Genomic DNA, 26,745 nt, shown 5'->3' with positions numbered 1-26,745 from the left:
AAGACAACCAGATTCAGGCTGACTGGCTCAGCGGGCTAATGTGGCACAAACAGGGCTCCGGCACAGGCATGACACCCCCTACCCATCCACAGAGGCCACAGCTTTAAACAGAAAAAAGTACATACACTTAAAAGTGAGTGCACAGCAATGCCACTCCCATGGGTAAATACACAAGAGAAACAAGGGCCTATGTCTGTAAGAAGATTTACACAAGAATGTTCAGAGCCTTTAATCATAAAATACCCAAACTGGAAACAACCCGAATGTCCATCAACAGGAGAACAGATAAACAAATGCTGGCATATTCATAAAATGGGATACTCTACAGCAAGAACAAAGTACTGATGTATGCAACAACATTTTGTTGTGCAACAGGAGCCATACCTAAAAGAACACATACTTGTTGATTCCATTTATATGAAATTCAAATACAGGCAAGCCTCACCTATAATGACAGCTTACCTATGGGAAGGGGAATGACCTGGAAAAGGCATGATTCTGGAGGGACAGAAATAGGATTGACCTGAATGATGGTTACAGAGGTACATACTTACAAAAAGAAAATAACCAAGAGGTAAATTATGACTTCGGCATTTTACTCTATGTAAATTTCACCTAACAATGAATAATTTTTTTAAAAAAAGAGGAGAGATAGAGAAAAATGGATTCTAAAAAAAGTAGGTAGGGAGAAGAAAGGAAAGGGGGATTTAAAAGGATTCTTCTTTCACGTGTACAGTAAATAAGTAAGAACTAACTAAATAAAAGAAAAAGGAGGATAAACCCAAAAGGGCAGGACTGTACCCTGGTTGGATACATTTACGCCTGCCAACAAATCTCAGCCCAGGAGCTGGCAAAGCCCAGGCATCTTCTTAAGAAGGGGGTGACTGGAATGGCGGGTAGTTTTCCTTTGAGAAACTGAGACAATACAGAGTTGAGGGTGGATACTGAATCCCAACACCTTGGGGGACCATGCTCCATAAGGACACTGATTTAGGATCCGATAAATGAATCAAGAAAGCGCGTAAGGTAAGCTCTCTGATCGTGGCAACACTGGCATAAAGGCACACAAACAAACAGTGGGATTCCACAAGACTACCCAATTCAATCCAGGGACAAATTATTCTTGAGCTAAATAAAGCACATGTAAACCCACTCTCAAAACTGCAAACTTAAGCCAATATGATTGTTATTACCTAAAGACGTATTTTCAGCTTCTAGAACCCTCTACGGCAGTTTGAGTTATTGTTAAACCCCACTGCATCCACCCACTAGGTTTTTCAATAATAGGCCTAAAACATTCCCAGTGGGTGAAGACTTGAAAATAGACTCAGCCATCTGAAAGAATAGAAGTTTCTTTTTCTGCCAAATGTGGCAGCCACAAGTGGCGCAGCCCTAGCCGTTCCTGCCACATCCTTTCTGGCTCCGGTGGAAGGAGCACCTCCCTAGAGTGTGACTTCCCGCACTGGAAGTGCTCTAGCTGAGGTGAGAGCACAAGTCATTAGGCCCTCGGGCCAGGGGAGAGGGTGACATGGATGGGGACACACTCAGTAGGTGGCCAGCCACGTGCTAAGTCCTGCCTCCTTTAGTCCTCAGAGTGGCCACATGAGGTAGTCGGGCTCGAAAAAGGAAACAGATTGCATGCCCGAATTAGGTAATCTGAGGCAGGACTAAGAAGGAGACTCCCCACCCCACAACCAAGTGGGTGAGGTACAGAGAAACTGCGAGGCAGGAGGCGGGGCTAGAAACAGGGGATGAAGAGAAAGGAGCGTGGAGGAAGGGGACTTAGGAGCAGCCACCGTCTGGCAGAAGGACAACCTCGGGGTAGCGAGCCAGCAGAGTAATCCCTGACCTGGCTGGCCTCCCTCCCTCCTGACCATTTCCTACCAGCATTCCCCTTGGGCCAAAGCCCAGGGAAGCCAGAGGGCAGGAGCCCACGGTGGTGGCCCCGGGCCCAGCCCCAGGCCCAGGCCCAGCCCCAGGCCCAGCAGGGGGAGAAGGGTGGAGGGAGGCCCCTCGGCCAGGACCACATCACCCCGGGCTCACAGTGAGGAGCTCCCGCCCCCCAGCACCCCCTGAGCAAGGAGGAGAGGTTCTGAGCCTGCCTGGGCTCTTCCCGCTCTGCGCTTCCCTGTCCTGGTGCCTGCCAGCCCCGCCAAACGCCTAAGTAGGCGGCCCAGCCTTAAGCCCTGAGCAAAGTCCAACTCAGAAGTTTTCTGAGTCTACGGATTTCTGGTTTGGAATAAGGGGGCACTGAGCCTAAAGGACATCAAAATAAGGCTTTCAAAATAGGGCCTCCCCCCACCCAAAACTGGTGCCAGCACTGTAGTCCCTACTCCTTCCCAGGGATGTTCTCTCTCCTCCCAAGTCCTCCCTTCCTTCCCAGAGTCTTCCTCTCTCTTTCCCACAGTCCTCACCTCCTTCCCAGGATCCTCTTCTCTCTTTCCCAGATATTCCTTTCTCTTTCCCATGGTCCTCCTCTCTCATTTCTTAGTCCTCCATCTTCACACCAAACTTTCCCCCTTTTATCTGGAAAAACCCTCCTTCCCCACCAGAATTTGCTCAACCTCAAGGACAGTCCTTGTCCCAAAATTGGGGATTTTGTTTGGAAGGGCAAAATAATTCACCCCCATTTGTACATCAGTTCAACAGAGTCAATCTGTGGTAGCCCAGATGTAATGCTTTCCTACTCTTAAAGAGAGAGCTGCTAGGTTCAACTATAGGGTAAGAAAACAAAAAAAGTCTGCACTCCCACAACTATTTACAGAAAGTAAGTTTATCAGCATGTTACCAAAAAAACTTCCTCCAGCCTTCTGCACAACAAAAAGAAATGAACAAAAGAAGTGTTAGCAGGATCACTCTGAGGCAAGATCCTGAGGAAAGACACTGAACTGAGTTCCTATTTGTTCTAGACTTGGGGGGCAGGGTACAGGTAGAGGGCCCAGGGGTTGGACACTGTTTTTCATCATCAATCCCTTTTCATAAAACCCTCCCAACATAGCCCCTGAGGCTCTCTGACCAGGGCACCTGCTTCTCTAGGCCCAGCATTCCCCACACCACCTGCTCCCCACAGCCGCAGGTCTTAGGCATGGTCTGCTACCCCCCAAAACTACAGAAGAGGCCCTGGGGATTTGTGCACACAGCCCTTCCTACCGAGAACAATCTAATCTCCTCCAGCATTAGATAGAAAGTTTATGGTACAAAAAATTTTTAGACCTACTTGGTATTTCCCACAGGGAACAGCCTCAAGGTGACCTGCCTTTTTTTTTTTTTTTTTACCCAATCCCAACTATTATGTACAACTTGCAGTATATAATTTCTTAACATGAATGAGCTGCATTTTTGTAATCAACCCCTAGATGATTCCTGCAAAGGGCATAATTTTCCAGACCTTACTGAAAAAGTAGATTTTATGCAATGCTTCATGGCCATAAAGGGGAAAGGAAAACAATATAGTTCCCATCAAAAAAGCGATGTGAATATAAAGGTCGAAAACATAGCATAACTGGAATTCTACATTTAGTTTGATTGCTACTTGACTTAAATAGTCAAAACTACTTTCACCTCATTTTGAACGGAATGGAAAAGGATAAAATTCCCTTAAAACATCAAAGCAAGTGAACAAGTACATAAATAAAAACAGTTTAACCAGCTTTATATTTTTCCAGCATTTTCTAAGTGACACAGTTTAAAAAGAGAACATTCTGGGCCTTAAGAAAGTGATTTCAAAATGGGTCTCTAGATAGCTGGTGCAAAGCTCTACATGCTCTTCTTGATAGCACGCAAGAGGTCAAACTGTCAATTCATCCCCTAAGAGAGCCCATGAAATTCCTCAAGTGCCCCCAAAGCTTTGGTCAGTAGAACCCACACAGGAGACAGGAAAAGGGTTTCACGTTGTACTCACTCTTACAAAGTTGTCAGGGAACAAACCTCTCCTGCCGTTGATCTGTCCCTCCCACCAGCCTCCATCCTCCTTCCTGATGTTGGTGATGATCTCACCCACGCTGATCGTCAGCTCATCGTCGTGCTGGGCCTGGTAATCAAACTCCACTATGGCCTCCACTGGAAGGAACAGGGACAGAAGAAAGAGCACTTTAGATCAGATGTTGCTAAGGCCCACCAGCCCTGGAAGATCAGTAGTCGTATTAAAGGGAGTTCCCCTCTACGGATACTAAAAATAACAGGGCCCCACACAGCAACCTGATTTTGGTTAACCTGAGGCCTGTCGTACAGAAACCACAAAGCACAGGTCCGTGGTCAGGCACAGTCAGAGTAGCCTATGGGTCTCAGGGCCAGCGGGAGCTTCAGAGAGGAAATCACACAATGGCAGAAGGCCAACAATATCTGCACTCCCGGAAGGAGCGCAGCATCATTTCTCCAAGCGCAGAGAAGGTAGTTAACGGACGCAGGTTTGGTACCTAAGTGCCCCCACTCTTGCCAAGACTAACCATGTGACGTTAACTTCTCTGGGCCTCAGGCATGCAAAATGTGGGTGATAATAAGTGCCACTCTACAGAGAAAATGCCCCTCTCTCAGCCCCAACATGTGTAAGGACAGCTGACACTGAGGGCCCCAGTGGCCAAGCCAACGTCTCAGACTGCTTATGCCTGCACGCACAGCTGCCCTCTCAACAGAGGGCCCCTCAGGCGGCAACACCATTTTTTAAAGATTTTATTTATTTATTTGAGAGAGAGAGAGCGAGCGAGTGCATGAGTAGTGGGAGAATCTCCAGAAGACTCCCTGCTGAGTGGGGGACCCAGACACTGGGGCTCGATCCCAGGACCCCAGGATCGTGACCTGAGTCGAAGGCAGACGCTTAACCAACTGAGCCACCCAGGCGTACCATTTTAAAGCGTTCTCCCAATCTGGGGTGATGTTTTATACTTAGTCATAGGGGGAGGCAACAGATGACACAGATGGGTCTTCTTGTTGACAAAGTACTGGATGCACGTTAGCAGAGCTAAGCAATGCTGAGCGTGTTAACTTACCCACAGATGGATTATGCAATTCATCTACACTTTGGGTCTTGCCTCACAACCCCCTCAACCAATAAACCTCCTGTCCTTTTCCTTCTATATTTGTAGGTCAGTATAAATGAATGAAGGGCAAATGAATAAACAGAAGGGTAGCAAAAATTAGGTGAACCCTCAAGTAGTGAATTAGCAATTTAGGGATTACAGAAATGGAAGAGGAAAAGTTTTACGTGAGCCCTACACGAAGCACACATACAAAAATGAACTCAGAATGGATCACAGACCTCAATCTAAGAGCTAAAACTATAAAATCTTCATAAGAAAGCACAGAATCAAACCTTAGTAATCTTGGCTGAAGATTTCTTCAGTAGGAGACAAAAAAGCATACATGACTTTTGAAGTTTCGGTCCACTGGGGTAGGTTTCCCAGAAAAAGGTTGGTAGGTGAGTGGGCCCCCCATCAAATGGGCTTTGCATATCCATTAGGGATGAATTCCCAAAGTGCTTCCAGATCAGAAGACCCTGGCTATCCAGACTGGCATGCTCACCCTGTCCATTCATGTCAGCAAACCCAGACTGTTCATAAGCACCCCAAAGGGAAATTTCCTTGCCTGGATAATTTTTTCATTCCAAAATTAGCTGGCTGACTTTGCTATCATGAATCTGGCCAGGATGAAGTTGAGTTGTAAACCCTTCTCATCACTTATAAACAAAAAGGAGGAGCATAAGAGCATAAACAAAGATTCTTTTCAGATTTCAAATTTCAGATTCTTCCTGGTTCCTGGCCAGTATAAAGGCGGAAACACTTCTATTTTCTTGCCTCGTGCTCTGCTCACCAGCAGTTCAAATGAGTATCACAACAATCAGAATCAGGTCAATAAAAAAAACAACTTTCTTCAAATGACCTAGACAGGGACCTACTGAAGCTCTGCTATTGGAATGGAGCCTACAGCAACCACTGTTTCTGTGCCCGACATTTTCCTGCATTATCTCATTTAATCCTCACAATGTTACGATGTTCATCTTCCCAATTAAAGAACCTGAAGCTCAGCAAAGCAGTTACGATCATTTTCTGAGCCAGCATTCTCCCAAGTGTGATGCGCTTGCTTCAGGGATTAGTTGACATGATGGAAAAAAAAAATTAGAACATCAATTCATTTTATTTTAATTTTAAAAAGAGAAAAATTCAACTCCGCAAATATTCCATTTGCAGAATGACACTGGTTCCTTCATCCAACCTCTAGGGCCAGCAGTCGAGGGTGCTCTGGGGACAGGAAGCAGCCTGAGGGACAGCGGTGCTCCTGGACAAGAATGGCGGCTCGAGCCAGAGCCAGCTTTCAGCTACGTGAGGCCCCTGCAATTCTCTGAGGCCTCCTGATAAAGCCTCTTTATGGCTAGTACCTCTCACTAAATGGATGAAAGGCTGGAAAAGATTTGTGTTAAGAAAGTAAGGGTTGGGGGCACCTGGGTGGCTCAGTCGGTTAAGCGTCTGCCTTCGGCTCAGGTCATGATCCCAGGGACCTGGGACCGAGGCCGGCATCGGGCTCCCTGCTCGGCGGGGAGCTTGCTTCTCCCTCTCCCTCTGCCTGCCGCTCCCCTTGCTTGTGCTCTCTCCCTCTCTCGCTGTCAAATAAATAAAATCTTTAAAAAAAAAAAAAGAAAGAAAGAAAGTAGGGGTTGTAGAGAATACTCAACATGTGACCAAGTAAACAAGGAAATGGCGGAGGTGCCACTCTCTGCTCCTGGTATGAGCTCTTTGCCAGCTATGTGGGGACAGGCCAACCAGGTCTTACAGGCGGATGACCAAAAACCTAAATCATCAAGACAATTTATAATACAGGTTGTTTTCCACCATTGATACAGGTGTAAATTACCTAATTATAGTATGGAACTATTGGGATTGCAAGATGTTTGAAAGTATGTACCTGAGCTATGAAGACAAACGCCTTCATTTTCTACCAATGTCTAAAGTCATACAATACTCAATCTGATGTGTTCCCCAAGCCCGCTAAACCTCATAACAAATGGTTAGAAGCCTCTTTTGGGTTTTCTCAATCAACTAGTACAGTAGTATATGCACATAAATATATACATGGAAATAATTACTTTTTTAATAATAGGTATTTTTTTAACTAAGAGAAGGCTTGGAACACGGACTTAGGCTCCCCAAGGAGCCTATTAGCACTTAGAGATAAAAGCTCATAGTCTGTCTGATGGGAACAGGAAATTGTGGGGAGTGGAATGGGGGGGCAGCACACGGGACCTGTCTGGGGGGTAGAGAGAGCATAGGAAGGCTGCTAAGGAGGAATCCAGTCAATAGTCCACCTAGATACTGAACTTGAATCCTGTGTATTTTGGGGGAGTCAGAACCCCATTAACTTCCAGAATAGTAACCTTGCTTCTTCTTTCCTAAAGAACAAGTCTCACCTTCTCTGTTCTGTATGTGGGCCTTCCCAAAATGAAGCTGGAAAGGGACGGAGAAATCTGCTTCGGGATGGTTACTGGGGAGTAAAGAGCTGCCAGCTACAGTTGCAAAGTGATGAGAAACACACCCTGGTTTTCCTTCAGTCTCTCTCTTCTGTTTGATGAGCCCGAGGACACACCTTAATCGATGCTTACTGTAAGGAAGGCTGGGGATTAGGAATTAGGGGCTCAGGGATAAATAAAGCATAACTACATAATTTCTGCGTCCTCCCAATATCTTATCGACCCAGTCTTTCCAGATTTACACTTGTTTTATCTCCTAGACACTTAAGTCATCACATACGCCCTGTCTGCCTTCTGGCGCCAGCTGGGCCCCGACTGCCTCATATCACCTTCCTGGCCCCTCTGGCCCCGAGTCCTCCCTGGGCCCTGGCCTCAAGGCAATCCTCTGTGGTGGTGGCTTCACATGTGTCTCATGCTCCCAGTGAGCGTCTAAAGGCCCTCTGGGTACAGCTCACCCTTAGTTCTTACTTCTGTTCTCATTCTCCTATGAGCATCCATGACATGTAGTAGGTGCTCAGTAGGCCATGATACACCAACTTCTCCGCTTGCCTTTTATAATGGCAGGTAGTTCTCTGCCCAACCAAGTTGGTACCAAAATGCCAAGCATCAATCACATTTTTGCAAATTGAGTCAGATTCTTCAGTGCACTAAGGGAGCTTGCTATTTAAAGAATCCTGTGGTTAATTCTTTTGTAACATGAATAATCACTTCCTGCTTTACCTTTCCTGTCAAGATGAATTTTTATGTATCAGGTTGCTCTAAGAGGAGGAAACCTATGTATGGTTTTCCTAAGGGTTCATAAATCATGAAGCTGTGTCTCTCCTACCCCCTTGAAAGGTTCTGTCCTGTGTTGTCTGTAAGCCTTTGGAAAGTTCTGGACTTTGGCTGTCCGCTACAGTATCGCCGGCCACATTTGGCGATTGAGGACCTGAATTGTCACTAGTCTGAATTGAGATGGGCTATAAAATACAAAGCAGGTGGCAAAGACTAATGGGGAGAAAAAGAATGTAAAATATCTCATAAATTTAGATTTACTGCATGTTGAAATGATATTTTACCTATGCTGGGTTAATATATTATTCAAATTAATTTAGCTTGTTTCTTTTTACCTTATGGACGTGGCTACTGGGACATTTAAAATTACACATGTGGCCTAGTACTATACTTTCACTGGACAGAGATAATTTAGGATAATACTTGGCAGACAGGAAATCAAGACCTCACATTTCATAAACCCAGTCAAAATATTGACAAGAACCCATGAGAAAGTCTGCATCCCCAAAACCCATTTCCTTGGCTTCGGGAAGCTGCAGGTAGCTGCAGGAATGATAAAATATTACCTAAGATTTTTTGCTAATGGTACCCTTTGGGAAACTACCTGTGGGCATGAGCACAAAATTAAAACACTAAGCTAAATAAAATATATCAGAGGTGTAATTAGGGCAACAGTAAACAAAATCCCATATTTAAAGACACCATAAATTACAAAACTTAAAAATGTCTCCCTGTCAGAAAAATACCCCCCTCCAGCTGCCTGCTCTGCCAAAAGCCAGCCTCCGCACATTTGCTGCATCTGGCCCTGCTGCAAATGCTTAAGCTACAGTTAACCCGTGTGTACGGACAGACAGAGCTGTCTCCTTTAACACGCAAAACGTGTCAACCACCCAGATCTCTGCCTTCACACTTGCTGGAATGTGTCCTCCCCCAAAGATGAAATGGCTGATTTTTAACTGTCGGTTGGCTGAGCCAGCTGCCAAGCACCTTCTCACAGCAAACTTCTCACGGTGGCATTTCAGAGGCCCCACTCTGTGACCCGGCTCCTCCCCACCTCTGTGCACTGAATTTCCTGTCTCCTGGCACCACTTAGCACACCACAAGTTCACAGTGGCTCGGCCCAGGCAGACTGCAAGCTCTGTCTGGCAAGAGCCATTATCTTCTTCAGGTTTCAGGTTTCTACCTCCCTTGCCGAGCATCATGTCCAGCTCACAAATATTTGAATAAACCAAGGAGCATGAAGGAGAATAAAAGTTTTCCAATTAATTTCCTTTATATACAGATGATGCCACAAACCTCTCATTCAGTTTTAAGCTCTAGGAATTTCAGATGGGAGCACCTGGGTGGCTCAGTCGCTTGAGCGTCTGACTCTTGATTTCAGCTCAGGTCATGATCTTGGGGTCAGGAGACAGAGCCCCACACCAGGGCTCTGCACTCAGCAGGGAGTCTGCTCATTTCTCTCTCCCTCTCCCTTTGCCTTTGCCCCTCCCCCTGCTCTCTCTTTCTCTCAAATAAATAGAACTTTTTTAAAAAAATTAAAAAATAGGGGCACCTGGGTGGCTCAGTCGTTAAGCATCTGCCTTCGGCTCAGGTCATGATCCCAGGGTCCTGGGATCGAGCCTCGCATCGGGCTCCCCGCTCCACGGGAAGCCTGCTTCTCCCTCTCCCTCTGCCCCTCCCCCATTCATGTTCTCACTCTCTCTCTCTCTCTCTCTCTCTCTCTCTCTCTCAAGTAAATAAAATCTTTAAAAATACATAAATAAAAAAATAAAGAATTTCAGATGTATACGCAGCAAAGAAAACCATCAACAAAATGAAAAGGCAACCTATGGAACAGGAGAAAATCTTTACAAATTATATTATCTAATAAGGGGTTAATATCCAAGATATATAAATAATTCATACAACTCAACAGCAAAACAAAAACAAAACAAAACAAACAAAAACCAAGCACACACAATCTGATTAAAAAACGGGCAGAGGCTCCAAATAGACATTTCTCCAAAGAAGACATATAGATGGCCAACAAGTACATAAAAAGGTGCTCAACATCACTCATCATCAGGGAAATGCAAATAAAACGACAACGAGATATCACCTCACGACTGTCAGCATGGCTAAAATCAAAAAGATAAGAAATAACAAATGTTGGTGAGGATGTGGAGAAAAGGGAACCTCATGCACCACTGATGGGAATGGTGCAGCTGCTATGGAAAGCAGTATGAAGGTCCCTCCAAAAATTAAAAATAGGACTACCCAGGTGATCCAGCGATCCCACTCCTGGGCATTTATCTGAAGAAAATGAAAACACTTATAGGAAAAGATATCTGCACCCCTATGTTCACTCTTCCATTATTTACAAGAGACGTGATACGGAAGCAGCCCAAGTGTCCATCAATAGATGAATCGATAAAGAGGATGTGGTACACATACATAATGGCATAATATTCACCCATAAAAAAGAATGGAATATTTCCATTTGCAACAACATGGATGGACCTTGAGGGCATTATGCTAAGTGAAAGAAAGGGCAAGACAAAGAAAGCTAATTATTATATGATCTCACTTATATGTGGACTCTTAAAAAAAAAAACAGAAAGAGAAAAGCTCATAGATCAAGAGAACAGATTGGCCGTTGACAGAGGCAGGGTTTGGCAGAGGTGGGAGGGGGACATGAAATGGGGGAAGGGGGTCAAAAGGTTCAAACTTCCAATTATAAAATAAATAAGTCATGGGGACGTAATGTATAGTATGGTGACCATAGTTAATAATACTTTACTGCATATATCAAAGTTGCTGAGAGTAACTCGTAAAAGTTCTCATCGCAAGAAAAAAATTATTTATGTGTGGTGATGGATGGTAAATAGACTTATTCTGTTGATCATTTTGAAATACATACAAATATCAAATCATTATGTTGTACACCTGAAACTTATATGTCAATTATATCTCAATAAAAAAAGAAAAAGAATCATTTCACTTGTGAATTTTTTTAAAGATTTTATTTATTTATTTGAGAGAGAGAATGAGAGATAGAGAGAGCATGAGAAGGGGGAGGGTCAGAGGGAGACGCAGACTCCCCGCTGAGCAGGGAGCCCGATGCGGGACTCGATCCTGGGACTCCAGGATCATGACCTGAGCCGAAGGCAGTTGCTTAACCAACTGAGCCACCCAGGTGCCCCTTCACTTGTGAATTTTAAGGAATAATTTTTTGTTTTGTTCCAGTTTTCTGATTGAAGAAAGCATACAAAGTCAAGAAGTAATTGTTTGCCAAAAAAGATTTCACCGAGAAAGATCATGATTCCTGATCGTTAGAGATAGAGAGAACATTAATTACCATCTTGTCAAATCCTTTTCTTAATTTTACAGATGAGGAACTGAGGCCTGGAAGTTTCCATGACTGAGGCATAGAGAGGATGAGAGCTAAACCATGGCAGCGTCAAGGCTGGGACTAAACTCTTCCACATCATGGTCCCGGTGAGAGAGGAGAAGATACGGAGTGAAAAGGAGGAGAACTGAGACCAGAGACATACAGCCGTCCAAGGCAACAGGGGTGTTTTTCCCTTTCATATGCAGCAAAGTTCCCAGAATACCCAGAAAAAATGACACCGGTCAAGAACATATAAGAACCTATGTTCAAATCTAATGAAATGGAAAAGAGATCGGTGCTTGCCTAGGCCAGGGGGTGACCGCAGATGAATATAAGCTCTTACTGGGGTGACGGAAATGTTCTAAAATTAAATTGTGGTGACGGTTTCACAATGCTGTAAATTTACTATAATCATCGAACTGTACACTTAAAATGGGTAGAATTTTATACCTCAATATAGCTTTTAAAAATAAAAAGACTACGGGTGGTTGACTGCCTTTGTGTCCCAGGGAGAGACCAATCCCCATTCAGAAGTTAAATCCGTTTGGGGGACCCTCCCCTCTCCCATGAGATTCAGTTTGATGGGACTGCCCATGAAAATATCCCACCTCTGCCAGCACAGGACTCAACTAGATCTCACAACAGCAGATGGAGCACATCCCCCAGCAGGGCTCTTAAAAGAGGCAGGGATCTCGGGGGCTGTCTCATTGCCATCTTTTCTCGACCTGAACTTCCAGCTTTTCTTCCATCCTATAAACCAGCCAGTGGCCCTCCAGTAAATCCTCTTCCCTACTACGATGGAGGGTGAGTTGGTTTCTGTTTCTTGCAACCAGAGAACCTTAACAAATACACTTCTACATCATCAACTTTTTGAACAACAGACTCTTCCCTATACAAGTCTGCACAAGGCCCAGTTCTCACCATCCCATACTGTCTTGGTAGTGTCAAGGCTGAGGGTTTGGGGACCTAAACTTCCTGGGTCAGGGCCACTGGCCCTGTGAGGACCTCCAAGTCCAACAAAGCTGACCTCCACACCAGCACATTTTCCTCTGGCATCTTCACAAACACACCACTAAGGAGACCATTCGGGGGCCAATAAAGGGTCATTCCCAAGGCCTGAAACTGTTAGAAACTGAACATGAGCTTCCCCAAGGAAGACAGGCACAGAACACAGACTCCAGTGAACAAGGAGTCACTGGGCCTGAACTCTCTCCCCGGGCACCGTTTGCAGGGATGGCTTCCTGCAGGGTTAAATGACCTCTGCAGGGGCCCAGCAGCAGCTCCCAGAACTGGGCCTCAGCAAGGAGGGGAAAGAGAGCCATCAAGAGAGAAGAGAAAGTAGCAGCCAGCTGTGAGAGAGGGAAGAAGGGCCGCTGCTGACCACCTCCCTTGGCACTAAGGACACTCCTGTGACACTGCTCACTAGGCTGGCCTCCAGGCCCATCTCTCAACGCGCGCCATCTCTAGCCCAAGCATCTTCACAGAACACATGAGCTGTGGGAGAAAGAACACAGGCCCTAAGCCTGGTAGGCCCAGGAGTGAGTTCCGGCATAGATACACGCTAGCTGTGCGGAAGGGGCCACACACCTCGCTTGAGTTCATTGGCTCTGTGCTTAAAACCAGGAGGTGATATATCCATTGGGTTGCTGCAACAATGAGGGATGATGCATGTAAATTGCACACAGAAGCTGCTCCGTAAACCAGAGCCACTAGCCTTACAGGTCTGTGTTGTGCTGCGAAGGGCTCCCCGCACATGTCCTCCCTCTCTGCTCCCTGGAATGGGAGCCCTTAAAGGGCAGATCTAAGCATCTCTTCCCCCTCACGGGGCATCTGGCACATAGTAGGTGCTCAATAAGTGTGGGCAAATGAGTGCATGGCCTGAGAAAGTGTTACTCCAAACCACAGCCTATTACTCAGCACAATGAAATGCCATGACAAATGTGAGCCTAGTTGTTTGACTCTAAGGCTAGAGAAAGTAAAAAACCAGATGACCAGTTAGTCACAAAACAGGTTATGGTCCACTGGTCCAAGCCTCCCAAGCGCCACTGTGATCAGCCTCGACTCCATCCCCACCTCTGCCATCCCCCGCCCCTGACAGCAGAGGTACCCGGGGCCAAGATGAGAATGCAGGGTCGTGGTTAGGTCGCCTGCTCCCTCAACCAGAAGTGCTTCACAAAGGCTGGGGAGCAAGTCTCTCACAGCCTGCATTTGGAAGCGTTGGCCTCACCAGGCCTCACCCAGGAGCCAGAAACAATGAATTATTAAACACTTCCCGACTGAAATTAACCCCTGCAAACGTAGCACAGCTAAGAATGAGCCTTCGATAGAGTGGAGAAGAATAACTCGGCCTGAAAAAGAAGGGTTTTTTTTTAATATTTTTATTTATTCATTTGAGAGAGAGAAACGGAGAGAGCACAAGCAGGGGGAGGGGCAGAGGGAGAAGCAGACTCCCCACTGAGCTGGGAGCCTGATGTGGGACTCGATCCCAGGACCTGGAGATCATGACCTGAGCCGAAGGCAGATGCTCAACCATCTGAGCCACCCAGGTGCCCCCAAAAGATGTTTTTAAATAAAAAAGAAAGCACAGAGAATGTGTACAGATGACTTTGCAGGTAAAAAAAAAAAAAAAAAAAACTAGCAAAGAATCAAGACAATTGATTATGGTTAATAAGCCTATAGAGAGAATGGTTCTTACACAACAGTCATGGAGGAGAAAATAAACTGTACCTTAGAAAACCAGTTTAATAAAAAATTAATTAAGTCAAAAACAGTTTAGCCACTTAAAGAAAACATAACCCTTTTTTTTCAGTAGAAGAAAGAAAGCACATGAATGTTGCTTTACATAAATACTTGACAGTTTTAAGTAACAAAATGGCTTGAGGATAAATAGATATGGCTTCCCCCTCCCCCAACTTTATAATGACAGCCTGGTTCTCAGATTCAAAGGCAAGACTTAAAGACAGGTACCCAATTAGAAGGTGATCCCTTATTTTTCTCATTGAGAAGATCCAAAAGGTTTGGGGCCAACCAAACTTTAAAAAGAAAGCAGAAACTGTCAAATGTCTGCTTATACTATGTGTTAATTTAATTAGAGATTATATAAAATAAAATAATTAGAAAACATTGCTTCTTCCCTGACACCCACTCATGTCATGGACCAATTTTATTCAACAGACACTACGTGGATGGTTAAAACGCTTTGGTTATGGATAAGGTATTGAAAATGTTTGCTTAAACTTCTTTATTAAAAACGAATTCTTAAGGAGTGCCTGAGTGGCTCAGTCGGTTAAGTGTCTACGTTCAGCTCGAGTTGTGATCCCGGGGTCCTGGGATCAAGTCCCGCATCAGGCTCCCTGCTCAGTGGGGACCCTGTTTCTCCCTCTCCTCCCTGCTCGGACTCTCTCTCGCTATCTCTCTCTCAAATAAATAAATAAATAAAAATCTTTAAAAAAAAATAAAAAGGAATTCTTAGGGTCCTTTGGACAAGATACTTTGTGAGGACTGTAACAGAATACAGCTCTGGCTTTTCTCAAGGATAGTATGGGGGCGGCTGGGGTGGAGTACGGCTCCAGAGGTGGACGTGTGGCATGAAAGAAGAAAGACAAAATTTCTGCTGACTTCAGTGCAGCTAAGCGGAATGAGCTGTAAGAGACAAGAATGTTAAGAAGAGTAGGGGAAGCAGGTCAAAAGGAGGGAAGTGAACAATTCCACAGAAAAAAAAAGGGGGTCAGTCAGCCCAGGGCAAGGCCTGAGTCACTACATGACCTTCTGTTAGTAAGAAATGCACTGTCTAGTAAGGAAGAAAGTAGACAGAGGTGACAGGAAGCCCCAGGAAACCTTTGCTGCCTTCCCCAGCAGACTCCAGGCCCCTCTTCAGGCTTCACTTATACCCCCAGGTGTAATGGTCCCGCTAAAGTGTGAGCCCCCGGAAGGCAGAAGGAAGTGTAACACTATAGCGTGGGGCCTCCTGAAAGAAAAGTCACATTGCCCAATGTTTCCGCCCTCAAGTACTGAGCTGACTGTTTGGCCCCATCAGGCGTTCAAGCGGCGCTTGTCGCTGAGTGGAGAGAAACCTGCAAGGGTGATTTTTTTTTTAAAAGATTTTATTTATTTATTTGACAGAGAGAGACAGCGAGAGCAGGAACACAAGCAGGGGGAGTGGGAGAGGGAGAAGCAGGCTTCCCGCTGAGCAGGGAGCCCGATGTGGGACTCGATCCCAGGACCCTGGGATCATGACCTGAGCCGAAGGCAGACGCTTAACGACTGAGCCACCCAGGCACCCAAGGGTGATTTTTTTTTTTTGACAAGAATCCAAGAAGACAGGGTCTGAGAGAAACGCACAAGGCTGAAAGCGGAACGGAACCCCACGGCGACGGCTCTTCCAGGCGGTCTGGAATTTCAAACTGTTCGAAGCATAACGACTCTGAGCTCCCCTGCATCCACTCTGGAGAGAACACCTAGAGCACCTGCAACACCAGAACGTGGCCGTTGTTAGCGACAGTGCACTTGGTGGTTTCATGGCGTTTCACGGGTGACAACAGATAACAATGCTGAGTCTGTCAACATTATAACTCATTATATATAATTTATATATATTTATATATAAACTACCCATGGTTTGCAACTCTTTTCAGTTGGCATTTTTAACAGCTTTCAGGGCAAATTGGAGCTAAAATTTGCAACTCGAGTATCTACTTAAAGAACATTTCTTTAATCAACTACATTGTAAATACTTTGTTACAGTATCAGAAAACCCCTTAGTGAGTGCTTATGGACAGAGATTAACATAGTGAGTGCTTATGGACAGAGATTAACATAAAACAGAAGTAAAGTTAAAACTCAACACTTTTTTCCTTTGAAGATTATAATTTAAAGTTGGACAAACAGAATAATACATAAATAAACCGGACTAGGGCTAAAACATTTGAAGCCTTTTCCAAAACTGAAACATGAGGTTAATAAAAAATAAAACTAAAAGGATCAACGGCGCCACATCAAAAGACTTTTAGAAGGATGATCCAAGAAGAGTAGCGTGTAATTTTTTTCCCCAGAAATAATTGCATTTACTTTCCGAATGCCATTTTTCACTAAAAAAATAAGCCGGGTAGCCTTGTAGAAATGGCTGATTCTGAGTCTGGGGCAGGAAAGGTAACAAGCCTGAAACACCTTGTCAAAAACAAGAAACATCTTGTCAAAGCAAGGAAGCCATCAAAGACTAATAGAGTCATGTCAAAAGAATTCAGTAGTGAATGAGAAAAGGCTCCCCACTGGCCACAAATGGGACAATATGAGTATCAGTAAAAATAATTGCAATGGATTGAAACATGTCAAACAGGCTTGATGTCCCAAATCGATATATGTTATATGATGTATGTTTCATAGTGAATTTTTTTAAAAAATCAATGATGGCCTTTGGAGAATACTGGGGAACCAATTCACTTTTCTGAGAACTGGTAAATTAAGGGAAAGAATCAAACATTTGTCCTGCCTTTCCCATATAAACTTAGGATAACCAAATAGTTGATGAGAAATTTCTCTTTATAGGAGTATTCTGGCTGACAAGTGAAGAAGGAATGAGAGACTGAGACAATCAACATCTTGCAACCTCTAAGTAATCCAGCACCTGGGCCATGGTCACGAACAGCTGCTAACGTTACAAAGAGAGACAACCAGATTTCGAGAGCTTCGTGACCGAAGGACGGGCCACCCCCTGTAAAGCAAGCCTCTGGATTTGCTGCTGGTTTACCAGGAATCCAGGGGTCCAGGAAGATGTCAAATGGCACCCTGAGGTGCAGTCAACAAAATTCAACTCTAGGAAACTCTACAAGCAAATGACTTAGCTTCTTCAACCAAAAATAAACAAGCAAATAAATAAATAATGCAACAGAAAGGGAAAAGAGACAGGGCAACCTAGATTACAAGAGACCCGGGGACAATGAGCCAGTCACAAAGTATGGACCTTCCAGATCCAGATTTGAACAAATGTCTTTTTAAATATTTCAACTATGTGTCGTTGAATATTTGAACTGGAAGTCTGGTGATAAGGAAACATTGTTAGTTGTTGTAGGTGTAAAAATAATACTGGGATTATGGTTTTGAAAAGAGTCCTTATCTTTAAGAAATACATGCTGAAACACTTCCGGATTGTTAAAATGTTCTAAATGTGCAAGGAGAAGAACAATGTTGTACAGTGAACCTAGAAGATGAATAGAAAAATCTTAATGCTGGCGTAACTTGTCCTGGTGTAACCAAGAGTTTCATAAGTGATTCAGCTCACCATGCTATACACAGCAATGCACCTGAAAAGGAAGATGGGGGTTTTTAAAGGCAACAGGATATTAAGTGTGTGTGTGTGTGTGTGTGTGTGTGTGTGTGTGTGTGTGTTTCGATACCTGAATTTGTTAAGGGCACGAGATAGCTACAAATACTTTTAAATAAAGAACTGATCCAAAAGTATTTTCCCTTTTTAGTACTACAGTTTATTCTTTGTAAATAATTATAAAATACATCTCAAGTAACCAAAATTGTGATTATCTCCCTACAAGAGATGCATTTTAAAAGAAACCCTGAGGCAATTGGGACTTAAACTATATTTACTTTGTAAATATACTATAAACTAAAACTACTTTGTACATTGTACAATGCTTAATCTTAATTCCTTTGTCAAAATATACTTTTAGCTACTACTTTAAAACCATAGTAAGCAACAAGCACAATCAAAAGTGTGTTCTCCACCACATGTCTACAAGCGTGGACCTTGAAAGAAAACAGCAAGGCCACCTCTGGGAACATTGTGAATTTGGATTTTGTTGTTGTTGTTTTGTGTGTGTGTGTGTGTGTGTGTGTGTGTGTGAGGAGCGAGGATACAACTTTATTTCTCCCTGCCATGTTTTACCCTTTTGTTCAGCTTTGAGATAGAATTGACATATAACATTGTGTAAGTTTAAGGTATAGAATGTAATGATTTGATACACTTATATTACAACATGATGACCACAATAAAGTTAGGTAACACATCCTTCCCTTCATACATAATCCCCATTTTGGTGGGTGTATGTCGTAGTAGTGAGAACATTTAAGATCTACTCTCTTAGCCACTTTCAAGAATTCAATACAGTATTAGTAACGAGAGTCACCCTGATGCCCTTAAACCTATTTATGCTATTACTGGAAATATTGTACTTTTTGACCAACAACTCCCATTTCCCCCACCCCACCTCCCTGACAACCACCCTTCTACTCTCTGTTTCTATGAGGTTGGCTTTTTTAGATTCCATAAAGTGAAATCATGCAGTCTTTGTCTTTCTCTGGCCCACGTATCTCACTTAGCATAATGCCCTCAAGGTCCATCCATGTTGTCACAAAAGGCAAGATTTCCTTCTTTTTATGGCTGACTAATATTCCACCATATAGACATATCATATTTTCTTTATCTATTCATCCACTGATGGACACGTAAGTCAAACCATGTCTCAGTTATTATGAATAATGCTACAAAGAACATGGGAGTGCACATATCTCTTAGAGATAATGACTTCATTTCCTTCAGCTAAGTACCCAGAAGTGGGATTGCTGGATCATCTAATAATTCTATTTTTAATTTTTTGATGAACCTCCATACTGTTTTCCATAGTGGTTATACCAATTTACATTCTGATTTGGGGTTTCTTGAGATATGTTAAAGAAGGCTGTGGTTTTGGTTGTTCAGGTGTAAAAGTGATATATTGTGATTATGGTTTCTAACAGAGTCCTCATCTTTGAGAACCATGTGCCAAAACATGACAGAAATGTGGTAAATGACCTGCCTAGCCCTCAGCACCCCATTCTCTGAGAGCTGGCCCCTCATTTGGTGGGGGCAACCCTCACCAGGCACTTCTGTCTATCCATCGCCGGTACTCCCTACACCCTCACTGCTTGGCAGCAGGGCCCTGGCATCACGCAGACCTACTGAATCAGAAGCTACAGTGTAACAGGGTCTCCAGGGGACTGACAGAGTGTCATTTGAGAAGTGCTGGTCTCTACCACATGAGCTCCTCACCCAGATGTCAGAGTCACCTGTGCAGCTTCCTCCTGCCTCTCCCCTCCCAGGCTGGCCCACATCAGAATGGGGGGGTCATGTCCAGGTTGAAGACAGTCCCCCAGGTGACTCTCTATACCTCCACCACTCTCCTAAGCCCCTTTCTAGGAAGGAGGAAAAGTCTGCATGGAACAACAGGGTCAGATACTTGCAGACCCCAGACCTGATGATTTCTGAGGCACCTTTCAGGGCTATGAGCCAATAGGTCTGCAGAAGTACCACCGAGAAGGCAGCAGCAAGCAAGTGCACAAGAGGGAAATTCACTTCATTCTCACTTCAGATGAAATAAACCGATCCAGACACTCAACCAGTCCCTCTCCCTGAAAGGAGATGAAATTCCTAGTCCTCATCACAGATCTAACCACACCAGATCGCTACTTTTAGCCCCCACCAGCGTGAAAGCCACAGGAGGGCAGAGAGGACGCTGCTGTGTCCGGCCCTGTCCACCCAGCACTGGCCTAATGTCGGGCCTATAGTAGGCATGTCATAAATATTTGCTGAATGAAAATACACCCTTAATTTCTAGGTGCCAGGTGCCTTTATCCTCACATCACCCCTCATGCTCTTCCAGAATGTGACCCCAGCCATCAACAGGGGGAATCTAATCTCCCTCCAGGGTCCTTGAATTTGGGCAGGCTTGAGAGCGCTTGGACCAGGAGAGTGCAGGGAAGTAATGCTGTGTGACTTCCAAGGCTGGGTGACAAAAGCCTACTATGCAGTTTCCAACCCACTTGCTGGAATACTCTGAGGACTGCCATGCTGTAAGGAAACCAAGTCACACCGAGAGCCCACACACAGGCACTCCAGGTGGCCACTGACTTGCCAACTTGCTGAGTCATCCCGCTTGGCCCAACACAGGAGTGTCAGCGCCTTCAGATGGTCCTAGCCCCCCTGTTGCTGAGTGGCCCCCGGCTTTCAAATCTTCCCAGGAGAGGCCCCGGCCATTGTGGAGCTGAGCCAAGCCATCCTCACCATGCCCTGTCCAAATTCTTGATCCACAAGATCTGGAAGCCTATTAAAATGGCTGTTTGAAGGAGTCGCTGGTGATGCAGCAGTAGTAAGCAGCACACACTCCGAGGTGCCTATGGCTACTCCCAATTTATGAAGAATCGGGTTCCCAGAGAGATAAGATAACCTGTCTGAGGGTGGGGAGCTGATAGCCCAGCTGCCAGCCAGTCTGGATTTACAGCCTGGCTTCCTGCCCCTGTTCCTGCTCATATTTTTTCAATCAGTGAAGATTTTCTGAGTCATAAGCTCCAGATACTGTGGCTATACCGAGAAAAAACGTGAAGATACCCAAGTGCACACATGAATACACGTAGTATGCTCAAATATGAAACCAGGCCAAATTAGGCCTGCCCGCCCTTATAAATTCTTAGCTGACACTGCTTCAGACAGAACGGCTCCTTGGTCTGGTAAGTATTTATTGAGAGTCTGGGGGAACAGAGGCACTGGGCTAGATGACAGGAATATGAGTCAGGGGCCCATTATAGGAGAGGAGCCAGGAAAGGATAAAAAGAGAAGGAAAGATATTTCTTTCTCTGACATTAGATAAAAAGAGGATAAAAGGAAATACAAGTGTTCTAATAGCAACGTAAAGACGTAAAGATGAGAGTACACAAGGGAACTAACGCCTTCTCTCACGCAGCACTCAGGACCATCCGTTGGTAAGGGTCAGGTGTGAGAAGAGAGTCTGAGAAGCTTAAGAAAACAGTCTAGAATAAGCTCAGTGCAAATGCACTATAGAATTTCCTTTGCATATTTTGTGTGTGTTTTCATTTACAAAAGAAATTTTTTTGTGGTGAGAGTGGGTGGGTGAGAGGTGAATGGAAGCGTTGCTGGGCAGCCGTAAGGACCCAGCAGAACAGGCAATGGCCCCTTGATCCATCCTCACCATCTCTCCAGAGCCCTCAGTAAGGCCAGAGCTAAGAGTCACATGGGTGCCCCGGAGCTGTGCCCAGGCAGAAGAGAACAGATTCAGAGCTGGTCTCAGCCACCTCCAGTAACTGACCCAGGGAGAGTGGGGAGTGCCTGCCATGTGCCAAGCAGGCAGGATGCAGACTAGAAGCGGGTGGTCACAGAGTCAGGGAGACAGTGACAGGGGAAAGGAAAGGCTATGAGGGCTGAGGATCCAGGGGGTGGCAGCACACCCTGCAAGAACATCTGCAGGGCGCTTTGTAGACCCAGACAAAATGGTGGACGGTACAGAAGCTCTAAAGGAAAGGAAGAGACAAAGAAGTGGCCAAGGATGGTGGGGGGAATTCCCCCCACCTGCATCTCTCATCTATACAACATTCCTTTCCAAAATTCTCTTCTCAAAAGACTCTCCAGAACATTGTCACCATGGAATGGAAGACTGTCTATCCACACAAGTCTCCCAGTGTTAGTAGCCTTCAGAGGACCTCAAGGTTAAACCTCTCTTGGAAATGACAGCTATTTCTTCACAACACCTAGAACGTGAAACAAGCTGGATTTACCAGTCCATAAAGAAGATGTGCCTCAGTAAATGTTAACATACCCTTGAGGTCAATAGCTCTAGAATCAATATTTATTGTGTAAATGAATATTGCCTTTGAAAGAAAGAACATATTTGGGGAAAGTTCCCGTTCTTGGTCCTGGACCTCAAAGGCCACCACAATCTGGCACAGGTTTGACATTGACAGCCTCACTTGCATTTATACCCGGCCCCCAACCCCAATTCCAGCTGGACTGTCCTGGTTCCCACTACCCCACACGTTCTTTCCCAGAGGGCACATGGATGTTCTCATCCATGAAATCTGGTTCCTTATTCCTTACATCACAAAATGTCCTCCATCTTCATGTCTTGAGGTCAACTTCAAACCCTGTCTTAGGCCACTCCTCCCACTACATTCTCAGATTTATTAACTTCAGCATTAACTGAACAAATCACTTATAATTATCATATACTGCCTTGTAACATCCTTTGAATTACTGTCTTAGACTGGGAGTTGGTAAACTTTCTCTTAACTTTTTTTTCTCCAGATAGTAAATATTTTAGGCTTTGTGGGCCATACAAACTATTGCAACTACTCAACTCTGGTGTTATAGTGAGAAAGCAGCCATGGCCAATAAAAAATGATCATGGCTGTGTTCCAATAAAACTACTTTTTTATTTAAATTCAATTAGCCAATATACAGTATATCATTAGTTTCAGAAGTAATGTTCAATAATTCATCAGTCACATATAACACCCAGTGCTCATCACACCACGTGCCCTCCTCAATGCCCATCACCCAGTTACCCCATCCCCCCACCCACCTTCTCTCCAGCAACCCTCAGTTTGTTTCCAATGTTAAGAGTCTCTCATGGTGTGTCTCCCTCTCTGATGACTTCCCACTCAGTTTTCCCTCCCTTCCCCTATGATCCTCTGCATTGTTTCTTATATTCCACATATGAGTGAAACCATATAATTGTCTGTCTCTGATTGACTTATTTCACTCAGCATAATATCCTCTAGTTCCAGCCACATCGTTGCAAATGGCAAGATTTCATTTTTGATGGCTGCCTAATATTCCAGTGTGCGTGTGTGTGTGTGTGTGTGTGTGTGTGTGTGTGTGTGTGTGTGTACCACATCTTCTTTATCCATTCATCTGTCGATGGACATCTCAGCTCTTTCCACAGTTTGGCTATTGTGGACATCGCTGCTATGAACATTGGGGCACAGGTGCCCCTTTGTTTCGCTACGTCTGTATCTTTGGGGTAAGTCTCTAGTAATGCAGTTGCTGGGTCATAGGATAGCTCTATTTTTAACTTTTTGAGGAACCTCCATACTGTTTTCCAGAGTGGTTGCACCAGCTTGCACTCCCACCAACAGTGTAAGAGGGTTCCCCTTTCTCCACATCCCCGCCAACATCTGTCGTTTCCTGACTTGTTAATTTTAGCCGTTCTGACTGGTGTGAGGTGGTATCTCACTGTGGTTTTGATTTGTATTTCCCTGATGCCGAGTGATGTGGAACATTTTTTCAAGTGTCTATTGGCCATTTGTATGTCTTCTTTGGAGAAATGTCTGTTCATGTCTTCTACCCATGTCTTGGTTGGATTATTTGTTTTTCGAGTGTTGAGTTTGATAAGTTCTTTATAGACCTTGGATACTAGCCCTTTATCTCCAACAAAACCTTATTTACAAAAATAATCAGCAGGCCACATTTGGCCTATCGGCCACAGTTTGGTAATCTCCATCTTAGACTTGTTTAAGTGTGTATACCGATGGCGCAAACATTAATTTCTAACTAGTATTAACTGAACTGTGTGCCATAAAATGTTTTGGTTTTTTTTTAACTTTCCTGGTCTTCTCTTTTGCCAGATATTTTTCTCCTAATCATTTCCACAGACGGCCTAATCCATTCATCCTAACCAGCTACGTAACAGACTAGCACATTCCACAAGCTAGTTGACATCGCGTAGGACTTTGGCTCTCTGCAGATAGAAGTGTTCACTTCAGCATTCAGTTTCCCCCATCACATCACAACATCACAGAAGTATGGAGAGAGAAAGGTTTGCACAGGCAAAAGGGAAGCTTTTGGAAAAAAGAGAGGAAATCTATCATTGCTGTTCCCCGCAGAAGCAAACATGAAACAATTAGCCGTAACCAAAATAAAATTAACTTCACAGTGGGTTAGTGACAGTTCCTGTCAGATGCTTCTAGCTTGCTTCTAAATCGACAACTGCAACAGAGAGAAAAGAAAGTAGACATCTTCTGAAGAATTTCAGATATGCAATAAACTATATCACCCCCAAATACCCTGCCTTTGAATATAAGTAGATCCTACATAAGGAGCTAAAAAGTAATAAAATGACAAATAGGTCACAGAAAGCCTGAGACTTGACTTCTTGCCAATAGTGAACTTTGATGCCGATAAAGTCCCCACTGCCTTTTATCACCTCAAGCGAAGGCAAGAGCACCTAAGTGCAGGCAATGCGGGCAATGCAGATCCTTGTTCCCCAAGTGACCCTCACACATGCTTAGAGATTCAAACAGCTGTACAGGTCCGTTAGGAAAACAGATGCTTCCACCCTCCCCCAAGCTTCCTCTCCCCAGCAGCAACTACTTTTAGCTCCTTTAGTTGATTTGGTCCTTGCTTCCACGTCTGAAGAAGACACCACCTTGGCTGTACGCCTTGAGGTCTTCATTCTCGGCCACTACGTGCTGCCTTCCCACGTGGAAGCTGAGGTCTGCTCTCCTCACTCACCCTGTGGACACACCTCCCACCCTCCCCTACCGCCCCTAGAGGGGTGGGCCATCATTCTGGATGCATCAGTGTTTACTCTCTTTCAGGGCTGAATTCTTTCCCCCCAAAATTCCTACGGCCCAAACCCAAGTATGTCAGAATTCGACCTTACTTGGAAATAGGCTCACTGTAGATGTCATTGGTTAAGATGAAGTGTTTAGGGTGGGCCTACTCCAGTATGACTAGTGTGCTTCTCAAAAGGAGAAATTGGGACACAGAGACACCATGGAGTGAAACAGGTGCGAAGAGACAAAAAGAAAAGATGGCCATCTCCGAGACAAGGAGAAAAGCCTGGAACACATCCTTCCCTGCAGGACTGCAAGAGAACCCATTTCTGCTGTCGAAGCCCCCTGGTGTGCGGCACTTAGTTCTGGCAGCCCCTGCAAATGGGTGCAGGCGATTAGAGCACTGGGAGGCCACAAACATACTGAAGGCCTAGCCACAGGGTAGGCAGGTAGGCTCTATTTCTTTTGGTGACTTGTCTCCGCCGCCCCCCCCCACCGCCCCGAGCTAATACTAGTCTTATTTGTTCCTTTGCTGAGTTTTCATTTTCTTCCTGAAAACTTCATTTAAAAACATTCCACTCTGAACTCTTCCTCTCTTGTCTACATTCCTGCTTGAGAGGTCCAGGTGGGCAGATGGTCTGTTATTTCACCCTCCCTCAGAGTCTTCTGACCTCGGGGAGGGGGGGGGTGCATGAACATCAGGGGGTACCAACCATGTGGCAAGGGGGGCTCCACCTTGATACGAGCTCAAGACACAGCACCATCCAGAAGCACGAGGAGTGGCTACAGCTTTGGGAGCAGAGGTGAAACACCACCATAAATGTGGGCCCTCTGAAGACACCTGTGCCAGAGGGGAGCCCCGGGCAGAGGCTACGGGTGGCAGATAAGCATGAAGGCAGATGACAACCAGGGCTGAGGGAGGGAAATCTCTAGAGGAGGTGCTTGATTAAGAGACATTCCTGGGATTAAAAAAAAATGTCTGCATAAACAAATGGCATTCTAGGAAATGTGAGCGCATTTAGTTAAAATGTCCCTATTTAAAGATAACATGACAACTGTCCTCCACACCCATACCCAACTTCCCAAATTCTACCTTTGCAACTGGAGTAAATTTATTTAAAATTAAAAAAAAAGGAGGGGAGGTGCTTTCTAGATAATATCAATCAAAGAAACAAAGGCCAGAAAAAATAAGTCAGATAATCATAGAGCTAAAAGAAAATGATATAGTCCAGATTTCACTGCAAAAAAAATCTAGGATGCAGACTTTACTCCACAGCTTTTCTCAGTCAAGATCAAAAGGTCTCAATGATTTCTTATGTATTGTATCATCACCTTCCATCACATTCCACATAGGTTATGGCAACTCCCAAGAATTCATGCAGTAAAACAAAAATATACAAATAATGAGGATCAGGAAAAATACAGGTAAAAGATCAAGAGGCAGGGAAAGTTAAGACATCCGCGTGTACAGTATATGTCCACCATATAGAGGCTTACTGCTTAGTGGAGGCAATTTGCCTTTTAGTTTCCTGACAACCAAACCAAAAAGGGAAACATGATCTTACGTTGTTCACGGGAGCAAACAGGGTAGGGCGGGGGGTGGGGGAGCCCACAGCAAAAGGAAAACTAACTGGCAGAAAGAACTTTGCATGTGGGGCTTCATATAGCACTGTTTTTCAGCTGAAGGCAAACCAGGCCACAATGAGCTTTCTGAAAGAAAAGAAAAAAAAGGAAAGGAAAGGAAGAGAGAGAGAGACAGAAAGAGAAAGGAAGGAAGGAAGGAAGGAAGGAAGGAAGGAAGGAAGGAAGGAAG

General features: G+C 44.7%; 1 protein-coding gene across 11 annotated transcripts in view; it reads right to left on the bottom strand.

Annotated features, from left to right (window-relative positions):
- The window catches only part of SH3KBP1 (SH3 domain containing kinase binding protein 1), a 324,202-nt gene that overhangs the window by 270,394 nt on the left and 27,063 nt on the right, over positions 1–26,745 (bottom strand). For 10 of the 11 annotated variants that reach the window (XM_073902009.1, XM_073902010.1, XM_073902011.1 and 7 more), the window contains exon 2: positions 3,902–4,059. In XM_073902009.1, the coding sequence (XP_073758110.1) occupies positions 3,902–4,059 (158 nt within the window). The remainder of the gene's footprint in view (positions 1–3,901; positions 4,060–26,745) is intronic. The other variant, XM_073902008.1, reaches the window with a different exon arrangement.

This window comes from Callorhinus ursinus, unplaced genomic scaffold, assembly GCF_003265705.2.
Source record: "Callorhinus ursinus isolate GAN/ISIS: 27379988/994484 unplaced genomic scaffold, GSC_fseal_2.0 scaffold16, whole genome shotgun sequence".
In the NCBI taxonomy this organism is placed as follows: domain Eukaryota; kingdom Metazoa; phylum Chordata; class Mammalia; order Carnivora; family Otariidae; genus Callorhinus; species Callorhinus ursinus.
This window is presented reverse-complemented; position numbering and strand designations above follow the sequence as displayed.